Source organism: Nothoprocta perdicaria, unplaced genomic scaffold, assembly GCF_003342845.1.
Source record: "Nothoprocta perdicaria isolate Ctin4 unplaced genomic scaffold, notPer1 scaffold_449, whole genome shotgun sequence".
Lineage (NCBI taxonomy): Eukaryota > Metazoa > Chordata > Aves > Tinamiformes > Tinamidae > Nothoprocta > Nothoprocta perdicaria.
Window position 1 is genome coordinate 123,542 of NW_020455698.1, and position 17,340 is coordinate 140,881.

The following is a 17,340-nucleotide window of genomic DNA, read 5'->3' on the forward strand; positions in this document are numbered from 1 at the left end:
CCTGTGTTGAAGAACTGAGGAAGTTTCGGAAGGTGATGCACCCTTGACCGAAGACACAGTAGACCTAAGTTCTACTGAACATGATCCACATGGACATTAAATCACTTATTTTCTTGAACCTGAGAAAGGCCACAGTGGAGACTTTTTGAGTGCTTTTTGTTTAACTAGTGTAATCAAAGGATATTTAGAGTTGCTTCTTTAACAGTAATCTATGGATATTTCATACAGGATGACTTAGAAGCAGCAATACCTCTACCACATGCCTTGTATTTTCATGCATGAAAACCTTGACTCTAAAATAGCAACAAACAGTAGGAGATATAATTCAGTTATAAGAAATGTTAACATTGATTGCTAATATCATATTGCATGCATGTCATATTGAATATTTCAGAGCCRTATTTTCTCCCCAAAGCACGAAGAAAGAATAATTTTGAAAGTCATTTTGTTAACTGATCTGAAGCTTCAATTTGCTTCTTTCTTCTTATGTCTCCCATGAAAGAAATTTAGTGGAAAATATGAAAGCTAAGCATACCCATGCTCTGGTTCTCATCATCTTGGTCAATGAAGACATGGTCCATCACAAAACTGAGAAGTTCTGACTGGAGGCCTGAATCTGGATTAAACACCAAAGGCTGAAGACCTTCCCGACCTCCAGTCATCAGCTGATGACTAAAAATCATCAAAAGATCACAAAGCAACATGAAAGCCTGAAAAGCAAAAGATAATTGCTGTCAGAAGTGTAAGTCAGATAAATAATAAAATGCATTCTATTGATTTTCCAGAAATTGCCCCAATATTCCCCTTTAGCTGTTTACAGTTGTAGTTTGGATGCTGTGAAAAGTGTCCATGAAAGTTTCCCTTAATTGTGAAATGTTTTCTTGGATTCCCAGGTAGGCAACTGTGTTTATCACCTCTTTGGTGTCCAGGATGACCTATATTAAACTTCCTTTTTTTTTTTTTTTTTTTTTTTTTTTTTTTTTTTTTTTTTTATGGAAAGGACTCTAAAATAGAGCCAAAGTAGGTGTCAAAAAACCTCTCTAGAAAAAGCCAGAAAAGTTACACAGGCAAAAAAGTTGAAACACATGATGAGGGAAAAGTTGGGCTGAGTCACTGCTATATTCATAAAACACAGAGAAGCAGTTAAAACCAAGGAAACCAGAATCTAAATGATTCTCTGCAACAGTAATTGAGTTACTCTGCACAGTCTTCAAATCTAAATACAAGCTGACATGGGAAAACTTTCTAAAGATTTATGCACATTCCTGTTTTACACTTGCTACTGGGAAAAGAGAAAGGAAGGCAGCTATTAATAACTTTATTTTCTTCAAGGAGCTGTCTGTATATTCTCATGCTTGAGAATAACATTGTTTTCCCCAGTGGCTTCTGCCAGAGGCTCGTAGCCAGCTGTGTTTGTCTGCATTACATTTAACACCTATGCAGCTTTCAGGAAGGACTTCTTAACCACCCTGGTTTCTGTGCCTCAGCTCTGTGAGYGGAGCAGAGAAGGCTCCAAGCGTGAATGTGTAGAAGGACTCCTAGAAGATCGCTGCTCGGAAGAGCTGCTTCTGTCCCTGTGAGCCTGCAGGAGCTTCGCTGGGGGCAGTGACAATCACAGTGCCCACGTAGGTGGCAGCCCAAAAGGGTTGTCAACTGAGGAGCGATAGTAAAATAGCTCTGCCACATTTGTAAAATCCAGGCCGTCAGTCCATCATTATATTCCTACTCTATAAAACAGCTGAATTCCTCAATTTTAGCTCACATTGATTTACACTTAAGATTGTGCTTAGAATAAGCGCTTTGGTGAACAGAAAGGGAATTAAATGTGTGTTTAAATGTATTCTTAAACTGAGACCTAGTGAAACGTAGTGAGTGAGACCAAACTGTTTTACAAATGTCCAAAAGGTCATAGCAGGTCACTTATCTTTTGGTGTATGTTATTAAATTAGAGTGAGCTATGACTTAAGATGAGAAGAAAATGCAAATCACTGTAAACTGTGAAATTCATCTGAAGTGAGAGATCAGATGATCAGATGACCTTTTTATACTTGCTGGAATTTAAGATCTGGTAAGAAAAATTCTAATGTATACCTCTAAAAAAGACCAAATTATGCACTGAAAATACCTATTTCTATCCAGCATAAGGACAACAATGGGCTCAGAGAYGGGTTCATGCTATAGACAATGTTTAGTCCCAGGAGATTTATCTTAAAAAATCTAAGAGAAACTCAAGAGTCTTAACTTAAAAAATCCAACCTTTGTGGAGATCTCTGAGACTTTACATTTSCCAACTTCTGCAGAGCTATCTTTCAAAATAACAGAACTATCTTTCAAAAAGCATTACCTTCAAAAAATTCTGTCAAATAAGTGTGTGCCAGTTAGTTTGTTAACAGTGTTTGCAAAATAGTTGAAGGGCTAATAAAGAAACGCAATCTGTAAACAGCAAAGATGTGAATGGATGTGATATAAAATACATCAGCAAAATCTCAGCAAACAACCCTATTATTGTTTCTTGCAGAGACTACAAGTTATTTCAACATGCCTTCGGATTTCCCTTCTTTCAATACAATTTCTAAATACACACAACAGAAGCTTTTTGCTCCATGCATAGCCAGTTTCCCTTAAAAAACAAAACAGAATAYTGGGTAACTACACTGAACCACAAGAGATCTGATCCCTGCTGATGTGTTCACAAATAAACTTCTGGCCCCTGGATGCACACAAATATACATGCAGAAAGATGTGCACATTAACCTACTTGTCAATAAGGATGCACAGCAGCCTTAGCTATAATGATTAAATTGATGAAATCTTAAAGACCTCCAGCACTTGATATTTGCATAATAAAGACACTGTATAAGTGGATAGTTTACTCTGATTCTTCAAGGAAAGGTAACTTTGTCAAAGAACAATTTTTGTGTATTGTGAGGACATCATGCTCTTAGTGTTATTCACATCATCTTTGTAGAATCAATCAGCATTTTTTTCTTAAATTTCTACCATTAGTCAACCATGGGAAACACAGCCACATTTGCTAGAGAGTTTTTGCTACTGTATTTAACTGAATTATTAGGATAACAAAATATGAAATATCATCAAGGCTGATCTAGCTTCTGGCATTTAATCTTGACAGGAAAGCAGTCACTAAGCTCCCTATTAGTCACTATTATCAGACAGAGATTCAGCCCATCTAAGGCCTGACTCATCCTCTAAGTGTGCCTATTTCTATCAATTCATACTAAAATAGTCTAAAGAAATAGGCTTGTATTTAAGGTGATTCAATTATATGTGCAGGTTCAGCAGATTATGATACCTGAATGTAGCCATAAAAACCCCAGTAATCCTTATTATCAAATATGAATTTGACGTTTTGAATATGCTTTTAATACAGCTATTTTACGGAGTATTCATTTAAGTTCTATTTAGATAGAAGGCACACACAATTTTACTTCAAGTTCAGGATAATAAATGTCTGAATTTTACTACAATTACATATTTGCCCTTTGTAAAACCTGCGAGTGACACTTCTTTTACCTGTTCTTTGACTGGAGTGTTTACATTTGATAGACACTGTTGGCAGACAGCCAGAAAGGATTTCACAGTTTTCCTCAGTACCAACAAGTCCTCCTGGAATAAACATAGCAAAGAGATAATATTTAAGTACTAATAAGAGGCTGCTAGGAGACAACAAAATAAGATGGTCATTCCACACATTCAACCCATAAACCAGCCAAATAAAAACAAAAAGGCAATTAAAATGTTCCTTAAATAATTCACAGGTTTTCAGAGGAATAGTCCAAGGTTTCCCTGTAATAAATAATAATAATAAAAATAATACCTTCATGAGTTAAAATGGTCTGTATTTATTTTATATTATAAATGTTTCAGAACAATATTTTTAATACAACAAGTTCAGCCCACCTGGTGATTTATAAAAATTCTGTATGCAGACAAACCAACACAGCCAAAAAAGTAAAAAATATTGATAAATATCAGAAGTTCAACCRAAACATTATCCTAAGGGTCTGCCCATAGAGGAAATATGAAGACAAGTTACAGACACTTGAAAACCTATGGCAGAAGGAGGGACGCTGGTTGATCTGCAGAAGGAAGGATTTGCAGGGGCAAAGATAAATGAATGACTGCATTTAACCACCTGGATCTCAGAGACAATCAACAAATCAACAAATATTTTAACCACGGGAAGCAGAAGTGGTAGGTTCAGGAGGAGCATTGTGTCCTTTGCCTTGCAGGAATTAATGCTGTCCCAGGCTGAATACTTACATTTTAAAGATCACAAAGTAAATATGTAAACTGTGAAAACAAATCGAAGTAATAAGATAATTAGATATAATAATAAGTAATTAGGGAAGAAATGAAGCCTTGCTGTGCAGAAAGCTGTGACTGCCTGTACCTCATAACCAAGAACTCGCTAAAAATGTGTGTGGCTTCCTGGCTGCACTTAATTATTTTCCTCACATTAGGATCAAATCAACATGGAGAAGAAAATGAGAACTAGGATTCTGAGCTAGCTCCACCTTTTGTGAAAGGACTGGATGTGTCAGCAGCAATTTGCGTCTCCTGCATTGCTGCAGTGACACAGTGAAGGGGTTCTGCCCTGTCTGCTCCTTCTCAAGTGCTCAAGTGTCAGCAGCAGCCACACGTCTCCCAGCCTCCAGGCCCACCAGCATCCCAGCCAGTGCCGCACAGAGAAGGCAGCACTTCTGTCCTTGTCCTTCCCAGTTTTCACAGGTTTTGTGCCAAGAAGGGAGCATTACAAGCCATTAAACCACATTAAACCACCACCTTTCCCTCTATGGTACTTGCACCAATTTTTAAGATGAAAGAGTATCCTACAGATTGACATCTAGTCTAAATCCRAAGAATCTAAACAGTGCATCTACGCTTTCCTCACTAAACCACTCCAGTTTTTAATTATGCTGGCTGTTCAACACATATGTCTCATTTCTAGTTTTAGCTTTTTACTGTTTTGCATCACAAATCTTGTTATACTTTGTTTACACAAAAGCCTTTTTGTGGTCCTTATGTTCTGCCTGCACTGGTTCACAACAGAAGGCATCTCTGCAAATGTGCTGAAGACCCCAAGGAGTCCCAGATCTATGAACTTCTTACGTTTTTTTCAATAGACTGTGTGGTTTTCTGACCTGGACAGTACTTCAGCCACAATCTCGAGCTCTATCATCTTCATACTCCTATTCAATTTGCTGTGTTAACACAGCCCAAGATCACTATGGCCCTAAAAACCTATCTTAATTGATTTTTAAATCACATTCTAGATAATTTCATGTCACCCTCCCTGATCATGGGCAAGAACCATGATCAATTTGATGAAATCTCTCCTGCAATGCATAAGGAGCAGTTCTACAGCACAGTGATTTTCCACCTGCATTTGTTCTCAGATAAATTATCCAGCTTTGAGTTACTGAATATAGATTGAATTAAATTCACATATTCAAATATTCGGTTGAAATACATTGTGATACTAATTTCTTACACAAATTGATATTTTAGAGTAGAATCCATTTCAGTCAAAAAAGTTACCTTCTCAAGAGCAAGATTTTTTCCTTCATCTCTTATTTGTGGGTCATGTTTTTCCTATCTTTCAGCCTTGTACTGTATTTCCTATCAGCCTCTCAGCCAAGATTTTAGCTAGGACTGAGGCCAGGCTTTTCTATTCACTGTTATAAAAATTCTATTAATCATTTAAGCATTGGTATTACAATGACTTTAATAACCTATTTTTAGCACAATTATTTCTATGTAGGTGTTAATTAATTCTATAGAGAAACTAAAATCTATAAAAAATCCCATAAAAAGGTTAAAAAGYGACTATGTCTTCGATCCTTCTTTCTGTCAAAGGATGAGTAACACCCAGGTATATGTTATTCATTATGTTCTTCTCATTTCATAGCATTACAGACATTAAATTTTGAAGAGTTACAGGCAGCAAAAGAAAGCACTGCTAAACATTTCAACAGAGCCATCTGGAACTTTTCTACATTTGGAGAAATCCCCAGAATACTGTAGACCGGTAAAATTTATTTATTTATTTATTCATGTATTTATAAGAGAGAATAGAATAGAATGAAAAAAAAAGTTTTTTAAGGTGCTTACTATTCTCAGGCGTGCARCCAAGGCCTTTGAAGGGTGCCTATATCATATGCTGGCTTAGGATGAAAAAACAGTATATAAAACATAACCACTCCCCTTGGTTGTGAAGGTAAAACCGCTGTCATGCTGTGACTTGGATGTCTGAGCCGAGCCAGGGTAAATATAACCCGCACTTAAGCAGTCTGATATTGCAGCATGTTAGTGCAATATGTAGGTGCAAGTCAGGGAGAGGGCGGCTCAGAGCACGAGCTTGCCCTGCCCCTGGCACAAGCTGCATCCATACAGCTGCTTCCTCAACCCTTGCTGCAGCACGAGGCCCTTCAGAAATGCTCTGCTTCTGCCCCGGAGCCCAAGGCTGTTATTTTCCCTTTGCCTCTCCTCTAAACTACTTACAGTATGAACTCTGTTTGTTACCCCAATTTTTGGCTAACCTTTACAATGTTCAGGAGCCATTAGCTTTCAGCTCACTGAGCTTGTCTCCCAAGAAAATCCCAATGACTGCATTTATGACTTCTCTCAGTTTCATTGGACCTCCATGTTAACATGGCAAACGTTAGTCCACATACTTTGACTCCAAAATGCAACGCTCCAGACCATGCCCTACATAGTTACTGCATACGTCAGCTGCTGGCTTTAATCTATGGTATGTACATTTCTTTTGCTATACTTAGATCCAAGAAAACATGAAACYTTTTTTTTCCAACAGTGCTGGCCGCTCTCACTCACTACCATTTATGCTATACTGCAGCATCTTACTGTACTTAGTTCAAAAAAAATGGAGAAAAACGGCAAAGGGAGATAAGAATCTTACTGAATGCTCTGTGTATGCACCCAGAGCAGGGCATGCCCGGGCACTGCTGCTCGCAGGACTCACAAGCAGGAGGACACAGTTATCCTTCCAAAGGGAGTAAACTCCCTGGCAAGTCCCCAACAGGCACAGCACATGGGGAAAACCTTACCTAAAACGTTACCAAAGCAGCTGGAGGCAGTGTCTAGGCTGCATGACCAGGAACTGCATCTGCACTAAGTGCCTGGTGCCCCACATAAAAACCCCTTGGCAGGCAGGTCATCTGCCAGGGTTGTTTTCCTTCCTAGGGAAGCCCTGAGCTGAGATTTGGTGTGCTGGTTTCATGGACGTGAGGGTGGAAGTAGTGACTGGTCTCCGGAATTGACTTTCATTATTTAGTTCCTTCTGTAAAGGTGAAATTTTCTCCCCAAGGAGATCAATATTGCTAGCCAGGGAAACTCCAGATTCTGTGATTGCGATGAGATCCTGAGTTCATTTAAAATAAATGGGATGTAGTCAGTTTTCTCAGGTGTAAGGAGTCCAGGTGTGATACTGTACACTAGCAGCATGGCGAAGACACTGAGCAAGCGCCTCTGAAAAGCTGAGTGAGGGCAAGATGAAGGATATAAAATAATAATGTTTTTTATTCTCTAGAAGCTATTTTAAAATGTCAAATATATCAATATTCCAGAAAATAATTTATAATGCATTGTCATTTTTTATGTACATTAAATGCTATTTTTATAGTACTTTGCTTTTCCTTTGAAGTTGATGGGGAAATACACATACTACTCATTTTCACAGAGCTTTCATTTGTTGTAATACTTCTGAAACTGTCCTAAAAAGGCATTTTTATCCTGCAATTGAGGGGAAATAAAGGGGAAAAAAAAAAAAAGCTAAGAAAAGATCCATGAAAGGTTAAATACAATAAATAAGTTACATGTAACGTTGTCCTTACAGCATTACGTTTCCATGCACTTACTTTTTATTAGTCCYTGATGGCAAGCTGATCTTTATATTTAGCAACATAAAAAATGAAGTAAAAGGTAAAAACAGTAATAAAACAGCTATCCATGGTAGAGAAATCAACAGTACTGCTTGCAGCTATTAGGTAAGCATTGTCAACACCACTCACCTGTTCATGCAAACTGCTGTACTCACAACAAAGCGCATTATCTTCCGCAATAAAAACATGAAAATCAACAGAGCTAAACTGCAGTACAGACCAGCTTTCACTGTTGTCTGTATAGTTTACTTAGGCAAATTTCTGCTGACAAACAGACCATAAAAGCATTAAATAAATGAAAACACAACATTCAGTATCTCCTTTGCATGGGGTCAAGTTATTAAGACTCAGGCCTAATGCATATTTAGGCAAGTTCTGGGTCTCCAGGAGAACTGCTCGAATCCCTACTTACTTTGGAAGGGGAGCCTTCAGTGATTTTCACCAGCTGCCAGAGAATAGAGTAATGGGAACACTGCAGTGCCTGAACAACTATCTGTAACAGAGGGAACACATCAAATAGCAGCACATTAGCAAAATCAAGCAGATCCTTAAAACACACTTTAAGGAAAAGAAGAGCAGCTCTTTGGCAATGCTTTTTGTTTGCAAACATGCAGTCTTATTCCTCAGTCTGGTGCAGGAAAGAACCAATTTATGATCGGTCGCAAAATACTGTGAACAGACTTGGAAGCAAAACAAAGCAGAAAAGTTGTGTTAGGATATAGTAAAAGATGATGCCACAACACAAGAGAAGAAAAAGCTAACAATTGTGTATCTCAGTGCAAAAGCATCCATTTAAATATCTTTACATCTTAATTTGCTAATACAGTAATCAGGAATTCCATACCATTATCAAATGAACATGTAGCTCAATTTCTAATAAGTAAATAAATAAATAATATTAGGTAGCCTTAAGTAGCAACTGCAGAGAGAGCAGAAGGTTACACAGCTGAGAGCCATGGGTGCCTACGGGCATGTGGAAATGTGCAGAGCCAAGGCAGGCAGGCTCTAACTCTGCGCCCGTACAGCCAGGAACACAAATTTATTTTACCAATGAGAAAGGTGAGGAAAGGAGCTTGGTCAAAACCACATAGAGCAAAAGAAACGGGGAAAAAAAATGCATGATTTTTCACCCCTTGGACGACACTTCAATACAACAGTAATTGCATTCAAAAAAACAAAAGCTCTGTAACGCCTGAGCCCCAGGGGATGCAATGCATGCAAGATGAAGTGTACCTGTTCTGGCATAGCTCCATGTTCAATTCCAGTTCTCAGTAATCTGTAGCAGTTACTAAACAGATCCCATTTTGTGAGATCGTGAGCACTAGAACGAGAAGCAATAAAGAGACATCAGCTGTGCTGGGTTTATTAAAAATCTGAAAATATCTGAGGACAGCATGAAATGCAGGCATATGAGATAAACACCAGCAAYTGCCCTTCCAATGTTTCACAATTAAGTTATACTAATCTCTTCTCTCTTCTCATCTGTTAGCAAACATATCCCTACACTTAAATTCTAGATGGTGGCAGAAGTATGGAAATGAGAGGTATTGTTGATAAATTACAGGCTCTCAGGGAGCTGTCTCTGACTAGTGGTATCGAGTGCACAGACCCTGCTCCAGCAATTCACAGAGCTGCTAGCAAGACAGACCAGCACATCCTTAATTACAGCATTGTAATTAAAGCAGGAAAATCTCCTTGGTGAGCAGAGGCAGACAGCAGCATAAATTATCCTGCAGAGATTATGAAATCAAAAAATACCTCACCTCTGACTTTTTATGTGAGACCCCTCCATGTCAGTCAGCCTTCACTGTGGGACACTGTCCCCAGCCATGATGGCCAGGGGCACCTCAGCTCTTTGCTCTGAGCCTGACCCTTGGAAGGGTCCTCAGAAGAGCCTTCCAGAGTGACATCTTCCAAAGCTGAGAAATACCAACTCCACACATATTTCATGGTGCCTTGCAATACAAACTTCCATAAAGATAACTTGGATTATAACACAATGGACCAAAGCATCTCGTCTGACATAGAGATTCCTAGGATGAAATTCATATTTGGCACAGAATTGTCTATCTCTTGGCCCCTTCCATGTCAGATCATCTTCTGGTTTCTTCAAGGTCCAACATTTTATGAGAGAAGGATTCTTTTCATCCCTATGCACAGCCATGTTCACTGGGGCATGTGCTTCTAGCAGACACTATGGGAGCTGAGGAAAATCTACTACCAATTCCATTGTGTTTCTGAAAGTGAGGAAAGCAGCAGCCTAGAAAACTCCTTTCAAAAAGSGTGATCTCTCTCTCCCTCCACAAAATTGCTGTCTTCTCAAACATGCACATAGTGAGCACTGCTGCACCTTGTGTTTAAAACAGCTCTTCTAGCTAGTGTTATTTCTYTACTCAAGCTTTATTTATCTTCATTCCTTTTTCTTCACGACRTAACAAACTTCCAAATAACTTAGTCTGAAGGAATCAGATATGATGCATTCGTCAACTAATGGAAAAATGCAGTGGAAAGGATTTGTTTAAGAGGAAGAAARGACCTTTACCTACAAGTGTCTTGACTGACCATGCTTATAGTGATAAAAACATAACTCTTATCTCTGGAAAGCTACCCTAGCCATTAGCAGGCTTRTGAAGTCAGTGTGGAGAGAGGAAGGGCTGAGCTATACTAACCACCCTAATTTCTAAATGTAAAACGATGCTGTATGTATATACATACATGTAGGCCTACCTGTTTCTTCCATGTGTTTTATTTCAGAAAACCTCAAAAAGATTTATTATTCCATTCTGCAGATGTGGAAGGAAAGACTGTAACGAAGAATTTCATTTGTACTTGAAATACTGCTCTCCTTGTTTGATGAAAGACTTCTTAATTATGAAGTGTGTTGAGAGCCCTTTTCTGCCAAATAGCATTTTTTTCTTTCTAAAATATCCACTTCCCACTCATTTGCTTTCATTGATCCAGCGTGTAACGTGACAGACCTCTTCTAATACCATGATTTCAATACCATTTGATTTACTTGAATTTAATTAYGAAGAAAACTGGCCAGCAAATAAGAACTACAGAGTATCTGTGTTTAATTCCCAAGGATCCACTTTTTGAGCTAATTCATTACCAAATAAAGAACTACCATGAGATATCCCCCTCAGAAAAAGGGCTCACTTCTTTTTGAAACCACAGTGCTTTTTTATCGCATTGCCCAAAGACTAGACAAATACCAGTTGTTAACCCACCATTTCCATTTCTTCACTGATATGTATTTTTTGGCAACCAGATGACGAGAGACAACTACACTATCAGRCAACAGCTCCTGTTCTTTGAAAAGAAAATGCTCAATGTAAGCTTGGATTGAGACCTTAATCTCATTATCTAATGGTCTGGTAAAGGACCRTCGCACATTGTGCGATTGCTTCTCTTTAGCAAAGAAACCTCAGTGGACTTAACATTCAGTAATGACAAGGATTTCAGTCCCCATATATAAGCAGRTATTAATTAGAAATTCCCACTAAAATTTCATGATTAATCACAAATCAGCTGAGAATGATAAACAGTTACTCTTCAGCTTGGCAATATCTTTTTCTTTTCACTTTCCTTTCTTTTTAAGGGTGAAGTTAGATGTCCCTGATGCTGATCAGTGTTTCCTCTACAAAGCCTTGTAGTCTCAAGCAYCGAGCAAGTCTGAAATATCTTGTTAGAGATTTGAGACCCTCAGGAAGAGCATATGCATGAGACTCTCTCAGGGAAGTCTTAGGATTTGTGCTGCTCTCTTGGAAGTGAATTATGGCTTTCTCTAGTGCTGCTGGGGAAGGCAGGAGGGGCTCCAGGGTGTTACCAAGGAGACAGAAAAACTCATTTGCACATGTATTAGCCTGCCCCACTACAGAAATTAGTAACGATTTAATGAACTCCATGGGACTCTAGAAGAAAGGGAAGAAACAGCAGCTATTTCTGAGCTATTTCATACCCTGACAGAAGATTTAGGATTAAGGACCAAGCACAGCACGGAGGGAAAAGCAAGTCACTGAAACCAAATACACTTATTGGTACAAACAAGCTTACAGAGGCATGTCCTCTCACATCTTGTGGTAAAGAAGAAGTGATCTGTGACTCTCAGCAGCACATGAAGTGTTCTTGCCTGCTGACAAGAGCAATAACTTCCTACAGTTGATGGAGGAAGCGTGTGCATTACCTCTGAAATTCAAGCAGTTCACATGAAATGGTCCAGGTTGCTCCGCAAGTTACGGAGTGTCTGTAGGAGTCTCAGAGAGCAGGAGGACCTGCAAAGCTTTCGCCTGGTCCCTCTGCTCTGGTGCACCTTGAGGTTGTGCCTGGTGCTCAATCCAGGCAGTTAAGATTTGACAACAACTCTGCTGAAAACTGTATCCCTGTCATTCTAGCAGGGAAGATAAATATTGTCTTCCAAACTCTCATCATAAACTATTAATGATTTTTACTACTACTTATCTTCACTATTTTCAGGAGAGGTATTTCAAAGATATTCAGAAACTGATAGAAACAGCTTCCTCCATGCTCTTCCTACGCTGAAGCTCAAAGCAAAGATGCGCTTTGCATCCACTGGCTGTGGAAAAACAAATTACAAATACAAAACTCTTATGCACAGACTGATGTGGAGGGGAGGATCGATACAATGGTCCCAGGTACAAAAGCATTTTGCACAGGATGGTGTGTGCCGTATACATTTTCATAATAAATTTGTAAAATCACAGAATCACAGGATGGTTGAGGTTGGAAGCGACCTTTAGAGATCACCTAATTCACCCTCCTGCTCAAGCAGGACACCCAGAGAACATGGCACASGGCGGCATCCACGTGGGTTTTGAAGAACTCCAGATAAGGAGACTCTACAACCTCTCTGGGCAGCCTGTTCCAGGGCTCTGTCACTTCAAGCCTAGTTCTGGCTAAACGGCAAAGATGGTCCTAGCACCAGTCTGGATACAGTGCTATACTTCTTTAGGCATGTCCTTTCTAGTCCCTCCCTACTCATAAGGCTCTAGGGTTTTCTAAAAATAATAAATCATTAACTAAGCAAGGTCAGAGACTAGTCCAAATAGTAATACCCATCCTGCCAAAAAGCATTCATCAGTCTTCATTTTATAGTTTAGACCATAAATTTTCTTGTTTCCTAACTCTAGACAATAACTGTTATTTGCTGAAATGACAAAGTCAACAGGGAAAAATGGCATACTTGTGAAAAGAGGTTAATCTCTTTAACGTGGAGAGCACATTGTATATGTCATCGTCATCAGCTTCTTCTCCCTGAAAATAAAAGGAAATCCATGAAAAGCAGAATCTGTGAACTGAGATCACTCATGAGCAGACTCATTTGAAAGTTAATGTTGACACCAAAACTGGCTTACCATGCTAATAATATTGAAACAACCACTGCACAGCACAAGGAAATAAGCAAGATCATCTGGTAATACTCAAACCTACATCCGCCAGCAGTAGGAGGAGGTTGTTTTTTTTAGATATTATAAATCTGGGGGAATTAGAAAACTGAGTAGATATCACACACAATTAAAACTTCTATTTTTTTTTTTTTTTTTAGATTTTTTTAAATGTCATCCTTAAATTTTATGCAAACTGCACATCAAATTCTCCTGGTGAACCACTGGAAAGGAGACATTTTCAAAACTTCTTTTTTTTTCAGGAATCTTCTGAAGTGGAAAATACACCTAAAGCAATTCTTCTCCATTTCATTTATGTAATCTAAATTCATTTCAAGAAAACAAACCTCCTGCAGCAGATCCTCCACAGAATGGTTGAACCGGTCCACAAATTCATCGATAAGCTGGCTGTGAGCTATGTCAACCCTGTTCTGGATAGTATATTCCTCACTACACAGTATGCTGTAGGTTTTGCTGCAGGCCTCGAGAACATCCGATTCCACATGCTTTTCCACAACAAACTTGATCTGTTTCAGTAAGGCATCCAGATGCTGCAGAGCAGGAGAGAAGTTCAGTTTTCACGTCCTCTGAACACCCAAACTCAAAACAACATTCAGGCAAAGAAGACACCAAATCAAGGTAAGATCACAAATCTTCAGAATTGAGGCAGTGGTAACAAGGCTGTTGCAACAGGGTGGATTTTTGATGACAATACTGTACCTTTTCCATTCTGCCTGTGCTGTAGATCTCCAGATCAAAATACTGAGGTATCTGCAGGAGATTTGCAACCTTCTCTGCATCGGCGGAATACTAGACATCATTGAAACGAGACAAAAAGCAAAGTAAAAATAAAAATCTACACTACAGCAGGAAAAAGTTGAAAGACAACTGTAAATAGCAGTAAACAATGTATGCTATAGAAAAATGTACCTTTGATAGCAACATAGGAAGTGCAATAATGAAATGCTCAGTCAATTTATTTCTGTCATCTATCTGAGTTTTTCTTTCTTTTGCCGTTAAGACCTGCAAGCAATTAAAAATTACTTCAGTGAATGAAGTTTCTGAATATAGCAGTCATTAACCTTTACTAACAAATTACAAACAAACAAAAACCCATGCAAGTGTATTTAAAAAGAAAAATCAAAATAGGAGCAAAAAATCCTAAAACATTTGAATTGAAGAGTAGTTACATAGGAGGAGCGAAGAAGTCTGAAAAGAAAAATGTCATTTCATCCAATATGGTATCGTCTCTACACATCAATGTGTTTTTAGGACTGAAATTCAACTACAGGCCAAGTGAGTGGAAAGTTTGCTATTTCTTTCAAGTGAATTGGCTCTGATTTCCACACCTTAGATGTAGTGTTAATGTAAGACATCGGTGTGAAATGAAGTATAATTAAGAAAAACAAAACCAACTCACTCTGCAACAGTGATTTTCATTAGCAGATTCAGGACCTTTATCTCTAAACTGGAACATAATCCTCAGTGAGGACACACGTTGAAGTGCACAGAACTCATTTACAAATTTTAATGACAGATATATTGAAGCTATAAATGCTGTCAAAGCAAAGACACCTAGAAACAGTAACACTATTAAGAAAGCTGGGTCCCTAGAATGATCTGGATGCTCTTCCAATCACCACTTARAAGGAGCATTTTATTTTACTGACCTGTTTTCTCTGGCTTTGAAGAAAGAAGAAAACATCCATAGGCATTCTAAGACTTAAGAAATTCTAAGCCTAAGTGATCTGAACTGTGGATCTCCTGAGATAGAAAATTTACCCAGAAAGCAAGAAGTGACAGTCTCTGGTGCTCCAAACAGAAAATACAAACACAAACTCTTTGTTGAACATTTGCTCTGTCTGCCACAACATTTGGAAGAAGAGATACGATACACAGTTAAGTTGTACTGATAAAGCAGAGCTGGTAACTCAGGAAAATAAATGCTCGGGTAAATCGGCCTAAATTCTTCTGTAGATTCTCTCCCTCCTCAATGTTTTAGTGAATTAGGAATTTCTTAGAATTTCTCAGAATATGCATTCATAAAGTAAAGCATAGAAATCATATTTAAACTGATAAAAATCATATTTAAATTGTGGGACATAAGGCTAATATACTTTGGGCACATAAAAATTAAACAGTTAAATTACTGCTCCAGTTTAGCAATAAAGAATTATAAGTCTATCTCTAGATTTCATTTTAAATGAGCCTGTGGCATTCTGTAATAATCCAGTTAGGATCATTCAGAACTGAATCTAATGAAAATACAAAATGTTCTTATGGCTTTATTTAATTCTAGTGTAACCTACAGAAAAGAGGAAGACCATCAAAAAGCAGAGAAATCTGTCTGCAAAGCCAAGAATTTTGTAACCTGGATGTTGTATTCATGGAGAACATGAAAGCCTGATGATCACCCCTACCTCACGGCTCCAGTGACTCATAATGCGGTGAAAATTGATGTAGGTCTCTGAACAGTGACTATCTAACAAATAAACAATTTAATGTTCAAGAGTGCAAATTTGGCCAGCATGTCAAATTCTGAGGTTTTTATGGCACCCAGTGATGTGAGCTCTACTCTCTCAATTCTCATTTAGAAGAACAGTGCGGGCTATAGATGCTGGTAGGTGCTCCAAGCCTAAGCCGAGGTATTGATAAATGAAAACCTGGGAGTCACGAAGAAAAGTTTCCAGGCTGTAAATTCGTACTAATCAACATAGCAATGCAAAAAACAAATTGAAGCAAAACACCCAAATTCACGTCTAGAAATACAGTTTCCACTTCTTCAAAAAAAATTTTACATGAAACAGCATCAGTTACCTGTTGCTATCAGAAATCCTATATAGAAATGTCACCAAGTGGCATGGCAGATAAATATTTTTTACAGCTATGGTAACACCCACGGGTCTGAACCTACTATGGCAACATGACTTACTCTTTTTCCAGTGCCCCTGCCTACGGGAGGATGCGCTTCCGCAGCCTGCCGGATTGTACACACCATCAGCTCTATCAGAGCACTCTCTTGCCGGTCGGACATTGCTGCGGAAGGAAAAGAACAAGGAACAGCAGTTGGGATGATCTGTGAATGGAGCTTTAAAATGGTGGGACAGAGGAAAAAAACAGAAAGCATTTTGTCTGGTGTAGAAAAACACAGCTTGCTGGCTCTTCTTCAACTGGATGTGGTAGAACTGGAAAAAATCAGCAAAGGGCAGCAGAGACGAGCAGSTCTGTGGAGTGAGGTGTACAACAGAAATAACTCAGCAGGCTGGAAGCTCTCCGTCAGGAAAGACGTGGACTGGAGGGGGATATAACAAAGATCTACAAAATGACACACAGGGTGCAGGGAGAGTACATCAGCTCTTCAACTGCCCAGCTGCTGTGAAGGTCCCTGGAGCTGTAAAGTCCTCAAGGTTTATAAAGGATCTTGAACAAAATTCACCACTTCCATTAGGGATCCTTTGCCACTGATCTTATGAACACAGATCTGTTAGTCAGGTAGGATTCAAGACTAAGTATAAAAGATTTTCCTACAATTATTCCTCTTGAGAATTTGTTTTTGGTTTTAAGACTGCCTGGAAAAGCCTCATATTTTACTATCACCAGTTGAAACAAGTTATTAAAAACTCTATTACCAACATTAAGCACATACCTTCTTCTCCTTGGATTGGTTCCTCCAGGAGCAATTCTGTCATACATTCCCAGTCTTTCAAAAGTTCTTGAGAGCTCTCCCACAAACTGTCCACCAAGTAAGCTGCATGTTCGTGCAACTAGAAATCACAAAGCAACCATCAGTGAAACTTTCTAGTACGAGCTCTGGTTCTTCATTGCTCACAACCACTCGGGCACAGACAGAGACCGTAGGCAATAGTCACACAGAAAATGAAGTTTGTAACAAACTTTGGAAAGTCTTCTTTGAAGGGAATGATGCAACTGCATAACAGTGTGGGTATGTTTCAATGAAAAATGCAAGAAAATAATTTGAGCTTATTTTCCTTGGAATATTTTTTGGTGAA

General features: G+C 38.7%; 1 protein-coding gene across 1 annotated transcript in view; it reads right to left on the reverse strand.

The window, feature by feature from the left end:
* The window catches only part of STAG1 (stromal antigen 1), a 96,497-nt gene that overhangs the window by 16,015 nt on the left and 63,142 nt on the right, over window positions 1-17,340 (reverse strand). Inside the window, exons 14-23 of the mRNA XM_026046540.1 lie at window positions 16,977-17,094; window positions 16,263-16,366; window positions 14,261-14,353; window positions 14,051-14,140; window positions 13,678-13,881; window positions 13,129-13,199; window positions 9,159-9,246; window positions 8,338-8,418; window positions 3,535-3,627; window positions 536-710 (exon numbers count right to left, since the gene is read on the reverse strand). Coding sequence (XP_025902325.1) covers window positions 536-710; window positions 3,535-3,627; window positions 8,338-8,418; window positions 9,159-9,246; window positions 13,129-13,199; window positions 13,678-13,881; window positions 14,051-14,140; window positions 14,261-14,353; window positions 16,263-16,366; window positions 16,977-17,094 — 1,117 coding nt within the window. The remainder of the gene's footprint in view (window positions 1-535; window positions 711-3,534; window positions 3,628-8,337; window positions 8,419-9,158; window positions 9,247-13,128; window positions 13,200-13,677; window positions 13,882-14,050; window positions 14,141-14,260; window positions 14,354-16,262; window positions 16,367-16,976; window positions 17,095-17,340) is intronic.